This window comes from Pocillopora damicornis, chromosome 12, assembly GCF_964200805.1.
Source record: "Pocillopora damicornis chromosome 12, jaPocDami1.2, whole genome shotgun sequence".
NCBI lineage: Eukaryota > Metazoa > Cnidaria > Anthozoa > Scleractinia > Pocilloporidae > Pocillopora > Pocillopora damicornis.
The window spans coordinates 6,522,545-6,545,063 of record NC_142681.1 but is presented as its reverse complement, the minus strand read 5'-3'; the positions used below and the strand labels follow the sequence as shown (position 1 = coordinate 6,545,063).

General features: G+C 40.4%; 2 protein-coding genes and 1 pseudogene across 3 annotated transcripts; all 3 read right to left on the bottom strand.

The window, feature by feature from the left end:
* Positions 1-6,205: 6,205 nt before the first annotated feature.
* LOC149036248 (uncharacterized) lies at positions 6,206-13,267 on the bottom strand (annotated as a pseudogene). The gene is made up of 6 exons (XR_016182024.1): positions 11,760-13,267; positions 10,924-11,141; positions 10,606-10,721; positions 9,206-10,256; positions 7,875-8,877; positions 6,206-7,417 (listed from the first exon to the last, which is right to left on the bottom strand). The product of XR_016182024.1 is annotated as an uncharacterized LOC149036248 (transcript).
* Positions 13,268-13,404: 137 nt separating this feature from the next.
* On the bottom strand, positions 13,405-15,024 carry LOC113671912 (alpha-1B adrenergic receptor). Its single transcript, XM_027188175.2, has one exon. The coding sequence runs from the start codon at positions 14,679-14,681 to the stop codon at positions 13,638-13,640; it is 1,044 nt and encodes a 347-aa protein (XP_027043976.2). The 5' UTR covers positions 14,682-15,024; the 3' UTR covers positions 13,405-13,637.
* Positions 15,025-17,040: 2,016 nt separating this feature from the next.
* LOC113671913 (5-hydroxytryptamine receptor 4) lies at positions 17,041-19,190 on the bottom strand. The gene has a single exon (XM_027188176.2). It carries the CDS (start codon positions 18,923-18,925, stop codon positions 17,864-17,866), a length of 1,062 nt encoding a protein of 353 aa, XP_027043977.2. The 5' UTR covers positions 18,926-19,190; the 3' UTR covers positions 17,041-17,863.
* Positions 19,191-22,519: the final 3,329 nt, after the last annotated feature.

Below are 22,519 nucleotides of genomic sequence, written 5' to 3'. Positions count from 1 at the left end.
CCGTATAACTTTTATGTCAATCATTAAATAGAGTATGGAAATTATGTTAAGCCTGGTTTTCACTAACGAAACAAGTACAGGCACAAGCAAACACAACGGCTTATATATCACTGTGAAAACGGCTTTGAGATAACCATAAACACAAGCAGTAACAGGAGAATCAGAATTTTTCCTTTCTTGCGCCAGAGCTTGTGCTTGTCGACGTTCGTTTTACCTTAAGCATGTGTTTTTGCTTACGCCTGTGCTTTCGTCACCGTAAAAACCAGGCTTTACTGGCCATGGTTTGAGACTCAACTCATCCTACCTATTCAAACTTGTCTAAGAAATGTGCTAACTTTCGACTTTGGAGGCCGCCATTATGAATCCTGCCTAGCAACCTGGCCCCTTAGGGACCGGTCATTATTTATCGCCTGGGGGGGGGGGGGGGGTCGGAGTATTTAGGGGGGGATCACATGGTTTTTTGAAGACCTTTAGGGGGGATCAGCCGTAATTGACAAGCATAATGGGGGGGATCAGACCAAAAAAAAAGGAATTTTAGGTCGCGCCGGGACCCCGGGTGATTGCATTTGTAAATACTTTGGTAGGATTTGCCGCTGGGACTCTAAACCCCCAACCATATATTCAAGACCACGTTCAGTTGTATTTTGTATTATACAAACTCTATTCTAGCCCAGACACAAAACCCAAACCCTTTTACAGACCCTCCATTTTGTAAAAAAGAATCACTATCGTAGTCTAACATACACGTTTTTATTCAGGCACGATCTAAATTAGAAAGGTAATCAAGATTTTGAGAATGGAATACTTACAATTGCTCAAAATTGTTTCATAACGTTTCAGTTTGTTTTATAGAGAATCGTAATCTAAAATCATAAACCTTCATTATTTTAATACGCGGCCGAATGAAAACAACAAATAAAAAAGTGTTTATTTTGGTGAGGCTGTATCTTGTTCCGCTTCCGTGTCAGAATCTTCGGCAGCCCTCTCCACTGGCTCTTGCACAGTCTCCTCGTCAGATTCATCTGAATCCTCGCCCGAACTTGACCCTTTTTCAGCACCATTACTGCTATTCTCTTCGTTCATTCTGGCCACTACCACTTTCAAATTGCGTGCCAGCTCTGTTTCAAACACGCCTCTTTCCAAAAGCCATAGCAAAGGATCCAGGTGGAGACGCTTGACAAATCTCGCAGTGAATCCTGCATTAATACTTGAGACACATTTGTAAGGATTCTTTTCGAGTGAATCGGAAACCTCTTTAGCTACCTCTTTTGAGGTAAGTTTTTCTAGGAGAATTGCTGCTCGCTGATGCAACCTTTTCTCCTTGATTTTTTTCACTTTTCTCGTTTTCTTTTTTTCTTCGGGATTGGCCGTTGTTCCCCATGGGAGATGGGAACTTTCTCTTCAAGCTCATGAGGGTGGTCGTGAGCGCATTGGAGGCTTTCTGCAGCTCTTGGTGTATGGCCTTCACTCGCTCTTGAGCTTCCTGGAAATATTTGAGCTCATCACTTGCAAACGACCTTAAGGTATGCTCTTCTGTATAAAGGTTCTTTCGTCTGTTGTCGATAAATGAGAGCAAATCGGATGCTGAATTAAAGGCCTCATTGACAGTGGTCAAGGAGGACTCACACTTCGCGACATCACCACTGCCCTTAAGTAAGCGAGTCCCCTGATGAATTATTCTTTTTCAATTCTGTTTACCTCGACAACTATCGGGGTGCATCAGAACGAAACAAAGAGCAAGCGCCCGGTGCAGCATACTTCCGAAAGATCGAATCGTTTATGGAAGACCACTATATTCGTGGAGAACTTTTTATGGAATTCTGTCGTGATGCCTGTAAAGAGTCAAAAGAAGAAAGTTCCAATCTCTGTTCCTGGTGTTCTAACAATAGATGGGTCGGTCCAGAAACGGAAAGAATTCCGCAACCTGTACCAGATTCAAACAATCCTGGACATTTCATGGATATCTATCAGACGGAATCGACGGGCAGGACACCAGATGATTACCTTCCAAGAAAATGTATTAAAGATCTGTACGAGGAACATTCTGACAGTATCAGAAACGATCAGGATACCATGAAGAGCTTCTGCTCAAAATATAATGTGGAAGAGAAGTACGTCATTGCATATGTTAATCATTTGAAGGATATTGAGATCCGAAAGGACATCAGAACAAGAGCAGCTCAGGAGCGAAGAAGGCAAGAGGCCGAACGAACGTACAAGGACTTTCAATGGGATAACCTCATCGAGGGTGGCAAAGTTGAAAAGTTGCGGGTAAGAGAACTAGACCTGTATCTCAACAAGCATGGTTTGACGACTGTGGGTCGGAAACTTGACAAAGTGAAGGCCATTCGATGTCACTATTACCGACAGAATAAAGAGACTGTGATAACAGAAGAACTGTCGAGTGATGAAGATGACGTGGAATCCGAGGATGAAGAATCCGAAAGTGGAGAGGCAGAGAGCGACGATGACTATGTTTTCGTGGATTTGGATGAACAGCCTGAGATTGGCACTTCCTCGACAATTCAGTTCGTATCTGACGAGCAAATATTTACCGTTGTGGTTCAAGGTCCATGAGACGTAAGTACCACTATTAAAATATCACTTGCATATTCAAAAAGTTATTTGGCGGTGGCTGGGAGAAAAGGGGGGGGGGATCATGAAACTTTCCACTACCGATAAGGGGGGATCTCTAAAAAACTAGATACTCTACGGGGGGATCAGGTAAATGCTCCGATGTGACAACAAAAATACTCCGACCCCCCCCCCCCCCCCAGGCGATAAATAATGACCGGTCCCTTACCTGTAACATAAGCAAGTCTCACTCCTCTATCTTCCATCTCTTGGCGTTTGATCGAAACAATTAATCACAACAATTGAAGTCCTTTTTGACTCAAATAAGGATTTTATTTTTGCTCACCACTGCTATGCGTGCGCGGCTAGCTAATACTGAGTTGTGGTTTAGATGGTACCGTCCAAAGTCGATTTTCAGCATATTTGGAAACAATTTTTGAACGGTTTGGTTACTCTTCGGGATCTCAAATTTCTGACAGTGGATCATTAAATTTATCGACGGGCCGTTTTCAAAGAAAGTTTTATCTTTATAGATTTTTATCACTGGAAATACTTTACTTTCCCCAACTGCACGAAACAATTCGCTACGATGTATTTTGGGTTTCACGACATAAGTGGGAAAAGAAAAGATCTTTCGATTCTAGGTCCAGAGAATGAAAGCCTTCGACACACGTAAAATCACTCCTAGAATATTTTTAAATGATTGCTTTCAAAATTGGAGCACACTTTTTGATTTGATTGCACTAGATTTCAGAATTAGTTTGCTTGTTTCCTTTTCCACAGTGTTAACATCGTGAAATGCTGCTACATGCATGTGCAGTAGAAGAAGCTGAGTAAATGAATATTTCTACCAATCGGTACGAATTACAGATACAAGACATGAATACTTGACATCAGGGGCATAAGATGCTGAACAGGCATGCACAATAGGCATGCACCACTTTAGCTCTTCGAATCCTAGATGATTATCCTTCTCGTTTGGATATAAACACACGACCAATTAGGACGTTAAATCTAAAAAAAACTTTAAAAAGGTATTCGAAACTTCTAGTTTATGTAAATATCTGTTTCAGCGCCATTAGCCAGATAAGTTGAATGATGTGATACGCGTACGGCTCGGCCTCGCACGTTGGTTGTCATTGTAAAAAGCTGAGCACCCACCAAGATTATACAATCCGATACAACTTAAGAATCTTCTTTACCCTTCATTTTCCTTTTAGACTTGCAAAGGATGGAAGGCGTCTGGCTCGTTGCTTTTTCTCAAATTTTATCTTTATTTAAATAGTTTTCATTTGGTACTTAACTTCGACAGACTATTTTGTGTTGCCACCGGAAACTCGATGCCTTAACTCATCACATCTCATACCTTATGATGATCTTAAATGGCAAGGTAAATGTTAGGTATATTACGAAATATCTTCGGCACCGATCACACAAGGAACTTTCACTTTTTTGTCTTTTCATCACTTGCGTTTGTTTAACTAGTTTTCAAGTCAAACGGCTTTTCTCTTGACCAACGCATTTAAGAGCCATTTTCCGAGAAAATCGAAAATCGCAAGACACTCGTAAAAAATTCAATTTTTTTTTCTTTTGCCAAAACATCCCTTTTAGTGACCTAATTCAAGAAAAATAGTTTTGGGTTCAAGCGATTCATTGTACGGGAGAAATAACAAATAGTTTGAAAAATTGTTTTATTCTGTCTTTTCGCGCTTAAAAACAACAGAATCCAACCGCAACTTCGAGAAAACGGCGAACGCATAAGAAACAATCCCTAACATCGAAACTTCAGCCGAGTATTATTTCGTTCTTAATCTTTAAAATCCTAAAAGAAAATTTGAAGAAAGAAATTTTTAACATTTACAATCGACAAGTTTAAAAAGGTCGTATTTGTGTCTCTTGAAATGTTAGAAAATGAAAGCGAACTTTAACCTTTGTAGAAGCCCTCTGGTATATGCCGCTTCCTAGTAAAACCCATATAGAATAAAGCCTTGGCTATTGAAGTAAATTACAGGAACGTTTTAGCTCTGGAAATTAAATACAGCCCTGACACTGGAGTAAGCAATTTGAGAATTTAAGTTAATAAACTTTATGCAAATTAGACGGCCCGCTGAATGAATTCATACTAAATGCAAAGTTTAGTGTAAAAGGACTACTTACTGTTGCTTGTAATATGTTTATATAGTGAAAATGTTATTTCTAGCTTTCAGCTGTGTTAGTAAGAGCCGTAAATAACTTTTTGTATGACGACTGAAAAACGTTTGTTTAGCTACTTTGCTACCAGCGAAATCATTGAGATCGCAACTTCGAACTGAAGCTGTCATCGCTTGACGAAACTCCGTTACCATAATTTTAAAATAGTTTTCTTCAGGGGGAAAGAGCAGAATTAAAATGCATTCGAGACCGTTGACTTCGATTTTGAGTTCGTTTAGTTAAGATTTCAAGCCACCACAAGGTCTTATGACCTCTACTGACCCGGAAATCGGTTACATGCCAAGGTCACGTTAGCAAACTGTCACGAAATACTCAATAGCTTCTGTTTTCGGCCTTTGTTTTGGTAAAAAAAATATATAAACTTTTCACAGAACAGACCTTCTTGTTTTATTTGATTTATATATTTGTATTGGTCTGGACACATGCACATGCTGACCGGCTGTGAAAGACATTCATCACAGTTTTTGATTCAGAGTGGTATAATATTTCCCAAAATATTTTAAACACAAATGTTTCCTTAATAAGTTCGTTATTCCCGAATTTCCCACCTTGCAATAATCCCTACAGCAAAAAAAGAAAAAAAAAGCATGAAAGTCAACTTTATAGCTTGCTTTAGTTTTGTTTTGGATTTTTTTTATGATTTTTCCTCCGAAACCAGGAAACCCTTGCCAGGTAACTAGAAATTCTCAGTTTCATTTAGAGCTTGTCCACAACACAACTTCAAACTTGCGTGTGCTTATCGCATCCTTAAAACCTTCCAGACCTCTTCAAAATTGTTGAAAAGCCTATTGAGGCTAATAATAATCTTTGAGTTAACTATGACCAATTCACGCCGCGAGCGCGAGAAAAAGAGAACTACCCCGCAGGGCTGAATACGCGATGTGGAGTGTTATAAAATTCCACATTCTCGCGCGTAACGCTTTCTCTAGAGACCTCTAGAAGTGTTGTTTAGCGAAGATAAACAAAGTTATCTTTGGTTAACTCAAAGAACTTGCAGAAAGACCTCCAGCCTGCATACAAGGCGCTTTATGAGCCAAGCGAGGCGAAAGTGGCATTTTGCACGAAGCGCGAGAAGCGACGAGGGGAGGAGAAAAACGAAGCTTTATTTTTCTCCATCCCTCGTCTCGCGCTTCGCACTCGTTTCGTGCTTCGAGCAAATGCCGCGTTCGCCTCGCTTGGCTCATAAAGCGGCTGTTATGCAGGCTAAAATACCTCTTCACATTTATAAGATAAGGTGTCGTTGATTTGTCAGAGCGGGAAGAGACATTTATAACGTGCAAATAGTCACGAGCTGAAAGGTAACTGACTGATTTGTAACAAGGACTCACCCTGACAAACAAGAAATGATCTCACTTTCCGGAAAGGAACGCTCTTTTAAACATAAACAAACTTCAAAAATAAGTAAAGGAAGCAAAACAACGAACAAAATAGATTTTTTCTTGACTTAGTTATTCCGGCGAGAACAAATGGTGAATGATTCACTCCTGGAAGCAAGCTTCTGAGGAGAAGTGAGAACACCGTTTAGGCAAAACTCTACAATTTGTGTACTTTACTAGCCTGTTCACAGACTGTCTTCATTTTTAGATATCGTCGAGTGCACGTATAAAAAAAAAGCGCGTTCCGCCCTCTCTCATGAGCAATCGCTTATCTTTTGCGCGCACCAAATTCCCAAAACAGAAAAACGTCTGTGAGCAGGGTAGTACTTTCTGTTTCTACATATTTTTCCCACGGAGCTGGCAAGTGCAATTAAGGACGGCTTTTTTCAGCAGGTCAACGTAGAGCGCTTTGCGGCGAACAGGCTTGGGAGGTACTTCTAATTCTAGTTGCTGACAAATGTTTTGAAGCATTCCAAGTTTAAGTCGCTCCAGAGATCCTCCCTTGGCCATGGCACAGATATCGTACTGATCGTAAGTGATGGGGTACTGTGGCGTGATGGATAGGATTGTTTCTCTTGCCATGGTAAAGTTTTCCTCTTCTACTACAGCTTGGATTTCAGCATCGTCGGATGTTTGCCGTCAGACCTTCGCTGCAAGACGTGAGAAATATGAAGTGCACTGCTGCGGGGTAAGAAACTCGGATACTTTGAACAAACGAACACCATCAGGTCCTTGTGCACGTCTCATTTCACGTGATACGATATCACCGTCCAGTTTTCTGCCGCTGGTTTGACCAATTGTAAACTTCGCATTTAGATAATCCCTCTGGTTTTGGTTAAAGCGATATGCTTTTTTGCTCGGCTTTAGCGCCCATCCTTCTTTTACCTCTACTTCACCGAATGTAGCCTCTCTTGTATCCCTAAAAGACGCAAACGAAATAACTTGACTGGTCGTGCCCTCCTCCAACCTGGACTTGTAGTCTAGTTTGACAAGGTCTAACAAAGACCGTTTCTCTAAAGACTTGGTGCATTTCTCTAAAGATAGGTGCTTTTCGAGAGAAGACAGCCTTTGAAAGACCTTAACACACCCATCCTGAGGGCAGGTAAACACGGATGACGATTCATTTGTATTGTCAGTGGGATCATGAACCTGCTCCACTTCCGTCTCTTGCTTCTTCCTTGACTGAGTCGGTTTTGGGCTAAGGGGTTTAAAGTCTCCAGAAGAAAACTCAGATGAAAGCCAATCAATGCCATGCTCTGAAGTAGATAACACATAAAGAAACAAGATTTACATAAACAGCACTGTTCCCCTACTTCAATACTTCACTCTGCACAGCCTGTTAAGAGTGCCCCTTTGGTCCACTTTGCTGCGCGAACAGATGAAACGTTTGCTTTTTACATCTTATGATCGGACATGTTCTTCAGAACCGCCATATTCTGCAATGTTCGTTTTAAAAATTTTGTAGAACAAATCAAGGACTATAAATTTATAAAGGGTCTAAGGGGCTTAAGTCTTTTACAGAGCAAAACCCCACGGGGTGGCAGACACCCGCTCCTCCTGCGTACCAGGATGGGAAATGGATGCCTTTCATGCGTCTGAAGGCTATAACAAACAATAAACGTACACCTTTTTACTCAAACTATAAAACAATATATATTTGCGCGATGAAATAATTTTAAAAAAGGAAGAATTGTGAATTTTCATTAGACTAACCTTCTGATGTTGTTTCCAATGGGATCTCTTTTCCCTTTCCCATACCATAAGCGCACCAAGCTACGAGAATCTCGTCTTTAAACTCGAAATTGTTTAATTTGTTGATACCAATAATCTATCAGTTGTCATCTACTACTGCTTCCTCTTCAACACTTTGCATGACAGCAACTCGAACTCCTTCTATCCCCCCATGCGAAAGAAGAGCACTCTTCAGTTGCTCAGCATTGGTTACGTCATTTTCTTCGTTTATGAAAGTCCTGACGTGATTCTTGCAGATTGCAGCGAGCCTGTCTGCGGCACCTTTTCCACCCTGTAGGTCAGAAAAGTCAATGCGCTTGATTTCGATGCCGGTGGAGGAGGATATCACTGGGCATGAGAGTACGGTGGACGACGAATGATAACATCCTGCGTTATCTTGGCGAAAGAACGCCTTGTTAATCTCACTGTGCTCCAGCTTGATGGTATTCAGGACATCCTGCATGATTTTAACCACTGCTGCATTGCCTTGATTGCACGACTGGACTATGTGCAGAAAGCCCTGCCACTGGAGTACCCCACTCACACGACGGTAGACGACAGAAACGTGCCAGGAGATACCTCGCTTACCAAACCAGTCGGTTTGGGACTCTCTGTATTTTTGTGGCGGGAACTTCATGGTCCAGTCGTTAATTATCAAGACAGTGTTGTCGTCAAGTTTCTCCAGTGCATCTATTCTCGCTTGGTCTTGGTTAGCTGATCTAAGGATGTGGCATTTCCAGAACATTATGGCCAGCTGGGCTGTCTGGAATATAAATAGCGCTTCGTCTTTCGCGTCCTGAGTCGGAAAGGTCGTCTCGCCAAGGACCCGTTCAATCTTTGCCAGAGTTTCCTGAAGACTTTGACAACGGTCACAAAGATCAGTGTGTTGGTGACTGCATTGTTGCTGGTAATCTGCATCACTACTGTCGCTAAGAGCAAACAACATACAATGGTCTGCTACGTTAGAGGGGCTTGTGACATAAACCTGTTGATAAAACAAAACTGAGATTACTGTTTGTCTGTGCTTATACTTCAATATAATAGTTAATCAAATGATTTTTTAATCTAACATATATTGTTAACGTAAGGGGGCGAATAACTTTTAACCTTAACCTTAGAAAAAAAAACTACCCTCGTGCGCGCATAGTTAATCTCGAGAATTTATGTAAGCTAGTTACACGTGCACCATTTAGTGAAGAAAAAGAGTACAAAATGTATATTTGTTTTACGGAATGATTTTGTTGACGAGGTAAAATAAGTTCTTACTTTAAGTTTTATTCAAGCTGTCTTTCTGGAGTCAGAATTCACATTACCTTATAGTCCCCCTTCAAATACTGCTTGCTTGTCATAAGAGCTTGCACAACTGTAGTCTCCCACTCCTTGCCGGAACCTAATTCCCCTATTTGGCGTACGAGGGCCACGAGATCATCAAATGCGCGAGTACCTTCAGCTGCAAAATAATCTAAGCCCTGCAGTGATTTTCTTACAGAGGCACTGCACTCAAAGAGTACCCGTCTCATAGTAGTTTCGCTGAATGGTTTGAAGTTGATCTCCAAACAGTAATGAGTGTACTGTTGTATCACTCGCTCGGGTATCATCATACGGATTACGTTAGGTACTTGAATAACCTCACCAGACGAAAGCTTGAGATGTTTTTGCCCAAATGGAAGGTCCTGAACAAGATGCGGGCTCATGATGAAACCAAGAAAGTGGTCAAGCTGCCTCAAGTCTACTCGTATTCGTGTGGTAGGCTGTTGTGGAACTTGAGCGCCTCGGCCAAACTGTGATCGATGAAGATTAGCCATGGAGTATCGGTATCTTGTCAACCCCGGGATATAACGGGAAATGTCGTTGAAAGTTCCAACCCCTGCCATAATCGAAAGCACTTGTCTACGGGTATCCCAGCTGGTTGCATTCTGGTACGCTTCTCCTAGGGCCTCTAAATACAAATGCTCTGAATGTGACAACTCGCTTACACCTAGGGCCTTGTTCATAGCCGTAGAAGAGGCTAAACGTCGCCAGAGTTCACCAGCATTATCAGGGGTGACGCTCTTTAGCACAATTGCTACTATTTCTGTGGCTCTCCTTGTTTGACGTTGTCTTGTTCGCTCAGAGGAATCACTCAAAGAAAGCCATGGCTTTCCGAGCGGTTCAAGTTTGCATGCTGCCAGGAACTCACTCAGCTTTTCGCGCGGCTCATGTAAGATCAAAGGTGTGGGCTCGTCACTTTGAGTGGAAGCTGTGCTTATTGTGTCTGGTGACAGAAAGGTGTCATCAGCGATTGTTAGACGTCCAAGGCTTTCTGCGAACTCTTCAATAGATTGACCGGTATCACTTCTGTCCTGGAGATGAGTTTGAGCTGTTCTGTAACATACAAAAAAGACGTTTAGACATCAATGTTACTTCAATATTTCTGTTTATTTTGTCACTAGGCATTAGTTTTTTTTATTATAGTTCGAAACTTAAGTTATACATCATTTTAAAAAAAGAAAATATGAATTTACATGCATACCGCTATCATTATCAATACTCCCGCTCCAGCCAGACCGAAAGGAATTTAAAGAAAAGAACAGTGATCTATTCTTCTTAAAATCATTTTCAGAGTCATTTTCAAAGTTTACAGTTATTCACAGTTACCCAGCCCTTTCGGAATTTTGGCATTTGTTATGTTGGAATAACTGTCTGTATCCAAGGTTACCGTTTACTTACTTACATTTGCTTCTGAAGTCTCTAGTTCTACGCATGGAGTAACTTCAATCATTGGTGCGGGTGTCACTTTCTGTTGTTGGTTTGTCTCCGCGAAATGTTGCTTGCACATTCTGCAAAGAGCTGTAGCAAAAATAAATGTTAACCTTGTTAAAAGGCCATCGCCGATTTCTTTACTATTCTTCAAAGCCATTTTCTTCTTTGGGGGGGAGGGGAACATGAGAATAAAGGGTATTGTAACGCTTGCGCATATGTTGCTTTACGCCCTCGCTCGTTTAAAATTAAAGCGTATACTTTAGCTACAAACGTGTTACGATAAACTTACGCGATCCAACTTGAATAAGTATTCCTTCAGTGTTAAAATAAATGCAGATAGAACGCTGTCCAAATGCCGATCGCCTTTGACCGAGGCTGTTTTGTGAGCAGCTATTTCTAGTGGAATGCTTCACTTCACTTTTGAGGATCTCCAGTGCATACCAAATTCCGCTCTGTGGCGAGGGCATATTGTCAATGACAAGTGGGACTCTTCCACTGCAAATACCCCTAAACAAAGGTAAAGGGAAAATTATCCATTGCATACATCACGAACGAGTTGAGAGGCTCGTGTGCTAGGAGATCTTGAGGTCCCCTTTTTCATAAAAAAGTCTTCAAAGTCTGTGTATCAGTGACAGGCGTGGGTGGCGGAGCGGGGGTGGGGGGGGGGTGGGGGTGGTGAATAAAGATCTTTTTTGCTATCGTAAGCGTTAATATTAGGTTTGCAAAATATTAACGCCGCGGATAAAAGCCTGCGATTTTTAAAGAGATGAACTCGTTTGCTTATCATTCTTGTAAGCAGGATACAAAAGAGCGGTACACAAGTACTGGGGACAATAATTTTGTCAAATGGAAGGGGACATTTCGGTTCGACCGACCGAAATAACCTGACCGGTCAAAGTGGACCAGCTTCAAAGGCGTTCCCAAATATTCTGGTAGGACCGAACCGAAATGGTCCATTCCATTTGATTTCTAACCGAAACTTGCGGAATTTTGGGCTGAATGGAAAGCACCCGAAGTTTTTCTTAGAATAACATGACCATCGTGAGGTCTGTGATAAAGAGATGATGGAAATGTACACCACTATTAGCCGCTACGTAAGACGGTAAGACAGTACATAAGATTTACCTGCTCTTGCTAACTGCAGTTTCCATTCAGTGTCAAGTGCTGTATCTGCTTTTAATCCATACAGCTCGCAGTGCCTCGAAATGTCCCTTGTACAATTTCTTAAAGCGAGAACTTCAACTTGGCCTGGATAATCGCTGCTCAAACCACAGGGTGTGGCGTCGTGTAATAAACCAGAAAAACTACATGAGTGAAACGTTGCCGAAGCCATGACAAAACAAAGCTCTCCCAACAAACGAGACAAACTCCACTAACGCTGTTTCGGTATTCGTAATACTAGACGGGAATAATTCAATTAAAAATAATATCGTAGAGGCACGTGCAATAGTAAGTGGCGAAACAGTTCGTGACAATATATAAATTTTATTCCAGGAGCATTTGACCTGGAAATGTTTTATTAATATTGTTCCTAGAGTCGAATATTTCTACACTGATGATCTATAAACAGACGTACGGGTTGTACATTTTTTCATTGGAACAGCTGTAATTGCTTCTTTGTCTGTTTACATTGTGTACGAAGTATAGCACGTACCGTCATATGCGACAAGCTAGCGTGACCAATCTCTACACGTTTGCTAAATTACACGTCATATGATCTTGTTATCCCGTCTAGTATCTGATTTGTTCGCTCAGTAAGAATAATACTCACCTTGTTAACTGTGTGGTTTGAGCAGTGGTTAATTTTCATCATTGTATGTTATTTTCGGACCAAAACATAATCGGGTTTCATTACTATTAAAGCGTCTGATAATGCGTAATAAGCGCTGCCTGGGAAGTGTTTAGATAGCTCAAGCGCTGAAGTTGCTGGACACATTTTGGTCAAAATCAGGTATGGATGAGTTGCCACCTCACAGGACAAACAGATTGAGAGATGGATTTAACTTCTATCGCAACAAGCAATGGTAAGTTGTTCGTTCAACAAAACTTTGCGTTAAAAATATGAATTCATTCAGCGGGCCGTCTAATTTGCATAAATTTTATTTACTCAGATACTCAAATTGCTTACTTTAGTGTGAGAACTATATTGGATTTCCAGAGCTAAAACTTTCCAGTAATTTAGTTCAATAGCCAAGGTTTTATTCTATATAGGTTTTACTAGGAAGCGGCATATACCAGTGGCCTTTTACAACAGTTAAAGTTCGCCTTCATTTATTAACATTTCCAGGGATACAAATTTGACCTTTTTAAACTTGTCGATTGTAAATGTTAAAAACTTCTTTCTTCAAATTTCTTTCAGGAAATTAAAGAGTAAGTACGAAATAATACTCGGCTGAAGTTTCGATGTTAGGGATTGTTTCTTATGCGTTCACCGTTTTCTCGAAGTTGCGGTCGGATTTTGTTCTTTTGAGTACGATAAACCAGCAAAAAATCGATTTTTCAAACTTTTTGTAATTTCTCCCGTACAATGAATCGCTTGAACCCAAAATTATTTTTTCTTCAATAAGGTTACTAAAAGGGATGTTTTGGCAAGAGGAAAAAAAATTCGTTTTTTTCACGAGTGTCATGCGATTTTCGATTTTCTCGGAAAATGGCTCTTAATAACAGCTTTCATCAACACTATCGTAATTTTCCTAGCATCAAAGGCTGCGCTCTTAACAAAAGCATACTATTTTCAATTGCCATGTACATTGGGCTTCGCGACTATGTCGAAAGTTGATATCAGATTTCTGCTGTTTGTTACATAACCCACAGAGATTTGTTAAATACACCGTTAAAAAAAAGGAAAAAATATTGCACCTGTCTCTATCGTGTGATTCTCAATGCGAAACAAAAGAGTAGAATTTTTTTTTTTTTCGGTCTAGAGCCTCTCAGGAAATGACATAAAAACTCTCTAATCGACTGTTCATAAGATATCTTGGGTTTTGTTTTGAAAAAAAGAGTCTAACTCAACTCTAATGCTTCATTAATGCGACCTACACTGACATCATCTGATTCTGATTTCACGCCTAAATCCGTTGTCCTAGTTTTTTTGTCAGAGCTGTCAACACGGAAACGTAGGGAAGCCTCAGATGTGGAGATCCTCTTCCAAAAACAAACGCTCCTTTCTATAGGCTTTTGAAGACCCAGTACACGGATAAACGCCCTTCGGAACGTCTTAACCCGCCAGGCATATATTAGCGGATTTATCCCGCTACTGAAGTAAACAAGCGAAAGAGTAATATCCCGAGCAAGATGAAATTTAGCGGTTCTGCAGTTAGGACATTGAACAATGGCGAAGTCTATGATCAAAAAAGGAATCCATAGACTCAGAAATACGACAAGGACCAGCAAAACTGTTCGTGTCGCCGCTCTTTCTGTACGCAGAGCGTTACTGAGAGCCAGACTTTTTCCCTGTTCCAGATGCTTTAACGAAATTGTATGGCGATGTAGCGTGCGGTATACCAGAAAATAAGCCACAAGAAAGACTATAGTAGGGATAATGCAACCGCAAACATACAAATACAGCTGAAAAGCTTTTTCTCTCCATCCAAGAACGAGAAGCATGGGATAGTGAATGGCTGTTACCCACATAACACCAATACTTATCAACACGCTCCGTTTGTTAACGATGCTCTGCGTTTGAAAGGGCTGCTTCACGGCAAAATAGCGGATTATAGAGAGCGCTGTGATGTTCAGTAAAGAACACGATGCGGAGATGATAGCGAACAAATAATGAATGAAATATATAAGGCTGTGACTATTCCAGTAAGTTACCACCATCAGAGGTTCTGAAATAACGCCCATGATAAGATCAGCGATTCCCAAATTGAGAATATAGTAATTCTGCACAGTCCTTAGTTCACCGAAGGGATCTTTATAAAACGCCACACAGAGAAGCAAATTCGCGAAGACCGTGAACGACGATACGATGGCATAAACTATCATCACCGTCAAACTAGTGTTGACCCAGTACTTGTCAAAAAAGACCGTGTATGAGGAAGACATGTCTTGCGATCTTGCTGCAATTTCGTTAATACAGAAAATTTTTACCCTTCGGAAAATCTTTCCTTGCTTTCTGACTCAATAAAAAAACATCAAAGGACGGCTTCGATCCAAAAGTTATTTTCCAGTGATTCAGCTTCACCTTTTCCGGTATATTTTATGCTCTGCTCGCCACGAAGTTATCGGCAAAGATTCTCCGAAACCCACAAGTCACAATAACATCTTTGAAGCTCTTCTATTCGCTCTTATCACAGCATTTATCCACCTAAAAACTTGTTTCAAAAAATGCGTCCTGCTGGGTTACCTTCTCAAAAAAGAGGGGACTGCAATTTTTTTTTGGAACCGACCTCACGTATTGCTTGTTAAAATGATATTTTGCGGGGTGTTGGTTTTACTCATATTCTTTAGAAAATTGGGAGGAATTAAACACCAATTTGCTCTATTTTTAATTGTCTTTCGAGAGTCTTCCATAGGAAATTAGAAAATGCTTTTAAGGGGCAACACATTAAACTTCGCTGAAATGGAATCACGTTTTGTTTTCTAAATATGGCGGATGACTTTACCCCCTCGATGTAAATTTGCATGAGAACAAGACAAATTTGTCTAAAGAAGATAGTTTAGTCGATGATGTTCTTTTGTAACTCTCGTAATTGTCCCAACTTATTGAAATGCCGTTGACAGGGAATTGTTCACAACTCAGACTTGAGATTCACTGGTGCAGTCACCGAAATGCACATTCTTCAATGGTGAGGTTGGTTTAATCTCAGCGAAAATGCTCACAGCATTTTTAAACTAATTTGACTACCGCCAGACTTGAAGGCGTCGTTTTCTTCTAGTAAATCAAAATATTCAAATTATCGCCAATAAATGGTCAAAATACGACTCTAGATTAACGTATAAGTCATCACCGCCTTTTGTAAAAAAGGCTAGTGTTTTAACCAGCTGCTGCGTCATTAAGAAAGAAAACATTAAGAGTCTGACTGCCATCCACTGGCTGACCAGGCCTCTTTGTTGTACTCGCCACACAATCAGTTAAAACGGCTTTATAAACAATATGCAGCATGAGTCTCCGTTACCTCGGTCAAAGCCCAGCCAGTTGCTTTTTATTATCATTGCTATTATTATTATTATTATTATTATTATTATTATTATTTGTGCTGGCTGATGAATGATTGAAATGAACAGAAATTGTAACATCATATCACGACGTTAGCAGGCTGTTTGGCAGCTTGTGTTCAATGTTAATTATTTATCGCCTGAGAGAAGGGGAAGGTGTATGGAAGATTTTGTTGCGTTGGTTACGATAAACTTTACTACCTGATCCCCCTAGATGGCTCTGCCAAGTTCTATATATATGACTCCCCCACTGTCATTGGTAGTAATTGGCACTCAATTTTCTACAGTTCCCTCCTCACACTCTCTCGACGACGATAGACGCCCCCCTTCGTGCTTACGAAAAATCCACGTAAACCCCCTCCCCTAAGATCCTCCACCCTCTCCTCCTCTGACGAAAATGATGAATGGTGCGTGGTAAATGAGCTGAATGTCCGCTGAGGGCCTAGGGATGATTGATCACAACTTGTCCGAAAACCTGGTTGCGTGTCAGTTATAGCCGAAGAACCTCGTTTCTCTCTATCAAATTACCAAATGAATATTCTTGTCTGGGTTTAAGGAGATATGGGGTGATACAATAAAAATTCTGCCTGTTTCTGGGTCATTCTACAGCAGTTTGAGCAACTGTTAGAAATGTCAGGTTATGTCATTTATGGCATGATTCTTAAGCTGGTTGGGTAACGTAAACAGAGTTCCATTTCCCCGAGATCTTTGTGGCGTTTATAGTTTCACTTGTCGAATGGTTGGTCAGTCGATGATTAAAAAGAGTTTTTTTCGGGCTTGATGCCCTTCGTTGTTTGGAAAAGAGTTATTGAGGTGTGATATCCGTGGTGAAAAATAAGTTTGTACTTGTTGGCGAAATTGAAATTCAAAAAAGTTATATGTAAGCTTTAGTTGTGACCTTAACCCTTTCCTCTGTAACATCAGTGGGCAAATTCTCCCAACTGTTCCCTATACATTTCCCAGGGTGATGAAAAGGAATTTTTTTAACAGTTAAGAATTTCTTTAGTTGGTGATCATTTCCTTTATTCCCATGACCTTAATGTGTGATTCCGGGGATGAAATGGTAAGGAGAAATTAGATACTAGTCATTCTTGGGGGTTAAGGAGTCAATAGATTGACTTAATGCTTGGCACCATGGTGATGTCATGATAGGTCGAATAGAAATAGAAACGACAGAGAAGCCTGAATTGCTGGTTTTGTGGCGCTGAGATTTTGGTTATTAGGAGTGATACTTCTTTTGTCAAACTTGGCAGCAGTCTGAGGTGTCGGAGAGTTACCGAAAAGCTTCTTGTGTAAACGCTCTAAAGACCCAATAAGCAGAATCTCCAAATAACACGGTAACGCGCCGGGTTTCTCGAGGCTTTTCTTCGTTAAATAGGCTGGACAATTCCGGACTCTTTATAGCAATTTATCACCGTTATTAATTTATGGTTGATCTGGCCAACCAATTATTTCTCATCCCAGCCGACGCATCACACGGTTTCTTTAGAAACTAATTATCTGGTCCAGTAAATCATGGACTGAAGAAAGACGTTACGAAGAGTGCGACAACTCTTTTGAGCAGACAATCGTTGACAGCTTTCTGTCTCAAGGCAGGAAATAATAAACTGTAATGTCTGCAATGCTAATGTAAAGTAATTGATCGACTTAATGTACGAGTGCACCTCACTCGTTTCGTTTTAATTGTATAAGCGTTTTCCTCTAAAAATGAAAGGTATGCTTTTCGCTTTGATTATATAACACATTCAGAGGTTACAATATTCCTTGATGGATCAATTTTTGTTCATTTTCTATGGCTAGAAACTGATGTTTTTCCCTCTGAAGAAATGCAGTCAACTGAAGGTCTCATATTACACCAGTCCATGGTGGTCTCTTTTCCAAGACAGCTTCTTTCCTCTGGATTTCCCCAAGATGGCTTTGGCTTGTGAAGAGAAAGAAAGCATCTCTGAACTCTGAACTCTAAACATAATGATTTGAGCGTCTTTTAGGTCAAAATTTTTGGAGATACCTAAGAAGTGACTGCTCAACAAAAAACATTTATTTCGCAAGGGCCCACATGTTCAAAAGTATTATTCGCTTGGGTCTATTTCTTGAGTTATTTGACCACTTATGGAGTCTATATCTTCTAACTTCAAACTTGGACTGTTTATTTCCAAACGTCCTTCTCTCTTAATTCTGATGAAACTAACGGTCGTTGACTGATAATTACGATTGGTGTTGGGAAGTCTATTCCACAATGTATCGTGCGAGGAAAATGGCTTCGTTATGCCCAGGACACGCAGAAAAGCTCTCCTGAACGTATTCACCCGCCACGCGTAAATTACGGGATTTATCCCACTGCTGAAATAAACCAGCGAGAGGGTAACATCTCTCGCAAGATGAAACTGTTCGTCTCTGCAAGTTATGCAATGAACGATAATAAAGTCTATGATCAAAAAAGGAATCCACATGCTTAAAAAAGCCACAAGAACTATCAAAACTGTTCGCGTTGCTGCTTTTTCGGTACGGAGAGCGTTGCTAAGAGCCAAACTTTTTCCCTCTCCGAGCTGCTTCAGCGAGATACTGTGACGACGCAGTGTCTTGTATACCAGAAAATAAGCCCCGGTAAAAATTATAGTGGGAATGATACTAGCAAAAACATACAAATAAAGCTGAAACATGTCATTCCTCCATCCAAGCAAGAGTAATATGGGATAATGAAAAGCTGTTACCCACATAAAGCCGATTCCAATCATCACGCTACGCTCACTAACAATACTTTGCGTCTGAAAGGGCTGCTTTACAGCATAGTAACGGACTATAGACAGCGCCGTGATGTTCATTAGAGAGCAAGTGCCAGCAAGAACGGCGAACAGGTAATGAATGAAGTATATCAGGTTGTTATCATGCCAATACGTGACCACTAACAATGGCTCTGAAATGACGCCCATAACAAGATCTGCGATAGCCAGATTTAGAATAAAGTAGTTTTGAGCTGTTCTCAATTCGCCGAAGGGATCTTTCCAGAAGGCCACACAAAGAAGCAGATTAGCAAAGATAGTGAACGCGGAAACGACGGCGTACACGATTATACTAGGAAGACTTGTTTTGAACCAGTAGTCGTCGAAAAATACTGTGTACGATGAAGACATTTTCTGTCAAACTTTAAAAATGAAAGCACATTATCACTGTAAAGTTAAACAGTTCAGGATTTTTTTTCTCTGGGCAAAACGGCCTTCTCTTTATCACCGTAAACTGAAGCATTTGTGCTTTACTCGGCGAATTTGTGGCAAGCCGAAAACTTTCCGTAATTTATGCGCTCTCCCACAAAGTCAATCCAATTTACAAATTGTTTGTTTAGTTTGACATACTAGTTAGATCATTCATTTACCTTTGGAACATTTTAATTAGGGATGATTGCAGTGTCTTTGGTAAGCAGTGAAAATTAATCAGTCGCAACTCTTTGCAGACTTCATTTTGTAATTTCATTACCCGGGAAATGGTTTTTGTGAAGAGAATTCTTTGTTACTCCTGCATTCGATCGCGAGTGCATGTTATTGTTTTAATAAAATACAGCTTATCCTTTTTGGCATCTACAAAAGCTGTGGAGCAGGTGAATAGGAAGATTTAAATAACAAAAAGATGTTTTGAGCCTTAAGGTGCGAAGTTATTTATTAATCGTTACATCCTGACACTTTCGGAGAAGGTTAACTGTGTTTAAATTAAAATACTGCAACAGCTGAATAAAGTAAAAACACATTAATCACATTTAGTTACATAGTGTATTCATGTCTAATAAATATATAGTCAAAAAGCAGACTCCTCGAGCGATCGGTTTCACTTAACCAGCGTATGAAGCTATTCTCCTTGCTTTTTTGAACTGCTCAGCAGTATATCAGAAGGCTCCGTTTGAGCAAAAAAAAACCCCTTCGTTTCCGTTCTGATTTTAGGCGATTACTTGAGGGTAAAGCCTAGATAAGTGTACGGTAAGTGTTTCGTTTATTCTGTTTATTGCAGTCGATTGTTTTTCTCAGAGTGTACGCCCGGCCAATGATCAATACGATCATTTACCCAGTCATCATATGCAAGCCTTGTCATAAAGAATGAAATCCACTCAGTTCGCGTGAATGTGTCTCGATACACACCTTACCACTACTCCGCCTAGCTGAATTAGTGCCAACACTCATGATCAATCGCTCTATAACCACACATTTAAATCTATCATTCTCAAAAACTTTAAATTACTTCAAATTGATTCAGAGACTGACTCTATCTTTTCGCAACCTCCACTAATTTCATTCAAACGCGACAAAATTCATGGGCAAAACTAGTCAGAACTTCATTACAAATTAACTAATGATCAACCTGGAACTTTCAAATGCGCTCGCGCACGATGCAAACCTTATCCTTTCATTCATAACGTAAAGGAAATGTTGGGACCCGAGAGATCTATTAAGACTGAGTGATCAATTCACGAACACCTCCGCCAATGTCATCTGTTGCATAACTTATACAAAAAGCTATACATTGGTAAAACAGAAAGACGATAAGGTGACCAATTCCGAGAACACCTTCGCGACGTAGAAAGGAACGATTAGGACGCATCCAAACTAGTCGCTAGTCATTTTAGTCTCCCTAATTATTCTAGGCTGCATATGGCATACGGTGACAAATTTTTATTGTCAACTCAGTTGGTAAAACCTAATTATCTTTTGCCAAAATAATAATTTTCGATGTTCAAAATTTATCATAATGATAAAAATTTTCAAAGCTAGAAGTAAATATGGTTTAGGTAGAAAGCGCTGGAAATTTAAACTTATTATTTCAAAGAAATGTTTGTCTGATACTCTTGTTTACATACACGTACGTTTGCCAGGAGCCCACTACTTGGCTTCTGCGTTTGCTTAGAGTAAGAGTTACTGCTTTTTCCTCGCTCAACGACAAAGCCATGGGGAATAAGGGAATGCTGTTATTGTGTGTAACTAGCTTTTTGCAAGATTTTTCCGCTGTCATTTTTCTACCCATGCCCCAGCAATATACAATACAAAGCGAGCTTCAAGATTTACAAACGTCTATCGATGCTGGTCTAAAACCTAACGCCGTTTAACGCAGCGCCCTTATCTGATAGATGGTTAGTGCCCAGGCCCTAAGCTCCAAGGGTCGGACTGACACTTTCAGCGTGAGGTTTCCTACAACAAGATCCCTTAAGCGTAATTGGACGCGTTTCTCAAAAGTCCTGGCAACTTAACAGCCCTGAAGCCACTGAGGGGAGGAGCAATGCTCGTCTTAGTTCAAAATCCAGTATTTTTTTTTTTCGTTTCCTGGTATTCTCACTGTATGAATTGAAATATTTTTATCTTCTCGATTTTGAGAGTGAGAAGGCCAATCCAAAAGCAGTTCTTCGGAATCAGAGACTGATAAAGCTTTCGGCGAGAAACGCACACTAACTTATAATAAAAGTCGCCGCGACCCATCTTATCGCTGCGTCATATGCGAATGGATAGAGCTCTAAGTGCCGTAGCGAGACCATTCTCTTATAGTCTGCCAACACGTGCGGGGAAAAAAAGTTGCCCAATTATATTATTTCCATCCTTTTTGTTATATATATCTCTCTCTCTTAGATCTGTAAAATGAGTCGTAAAATGGTAAACATATAGTAACTGTAGTCTGCATGCATTAGTATATGCTAAAACATCGAATAGCGTCGAAGGAGCCCTCTGATTCTCTACTCCCTGGAAAACCTATTCATCTCCGGGTAACTCGCGCCCAAATATATCGTAATCTTTGCAAGAATAATGATTTAAATTGTCTTGTTGTGCTCTACAATCTCACTGCTTTCATATACATATACTAAAGCCTATTCACCTCAGTGTGGGTGGCTAGTGATGGATATAATTACCTTGCCACTTTACATATTCACCTTTAGCCACCTCCACTTCGGTCAATAGTTGTTTAATTTGTTGAAAGGTGTCGTATTTTTTTCTTAATTGAAATTTTAATAAAATTTTATCTAGGTAGGTGCGTTATTGAGCTATGGCTTTTTCCTTCAAAGCTCGATGGGGGTTTGTATTGATTCTTCGGTTAAGTAACGGTTTTAATCCATTCCCCCCCCTCCTGAAAACCATGTGATTCCCCTTCCCACCCCCCCAACCGAAAAAAAATCCTTCACTCCTCCAGGCGATAAATAATGTTGGAACATCGTTTCAGCGGTTCTTCTAGCAATGAAGGTATAAATGATCACGGGTAGGCTAGACCACACCATGGGAGTCTCCCTTTCTTCTCTTAATGTCCTCCGGCAAAACGGTAATTTCATAAAAAGACGCTTCAAACGGCCCATGAAGGAGAAAAAATACCACAAATGAGTCGATTAACATTTCATTTAACTTTTTTGGGATATTCAGACCGAGATTAAATTTCGATATGCAAATTTCAGAGCTTTACTCATAACCCTCGTGAATTTTGTTCGTCTCATGTAGACAATAATTACTAACCACGAACGCATTATGTAGTCTGCCTATAAAAAGATGGTCAGAAATTCGGCAATCTTCAGATACACCTCGATTTTCAGTCCGTCTGGTAGCATTCAGACCTGTTGATGTTGTTGTGGTTGTTTTCGGGCCATAGGTTCGAAATTTTTAAAGAAACTTTTGTATAATATGGTTGGTCATCAACCCAATTCAGTTCTGGTCGGCTGAGGCGGATCCAGTTGAGGGGGGGAGGCAGGGTTCGGGTGGCTTGGTTAAACC

Bases quoted from the DNA above. Each gene is read 5' to 3' on its own strand.
- LOC113671912 (XM_027188175.2), bottom strand. From the start codon at position 14,681: ATGTCTTCCTCATACACGGTCTTTTTTGACAAGTACTGGGTCAACACT.
- LOC113671913 (XM_027188176.2), bottom strand. From the start codon at position 18,925: ATGTCTTCATCGTACACAGTATTTTTCGACGACTACTGGTTCAAAACA.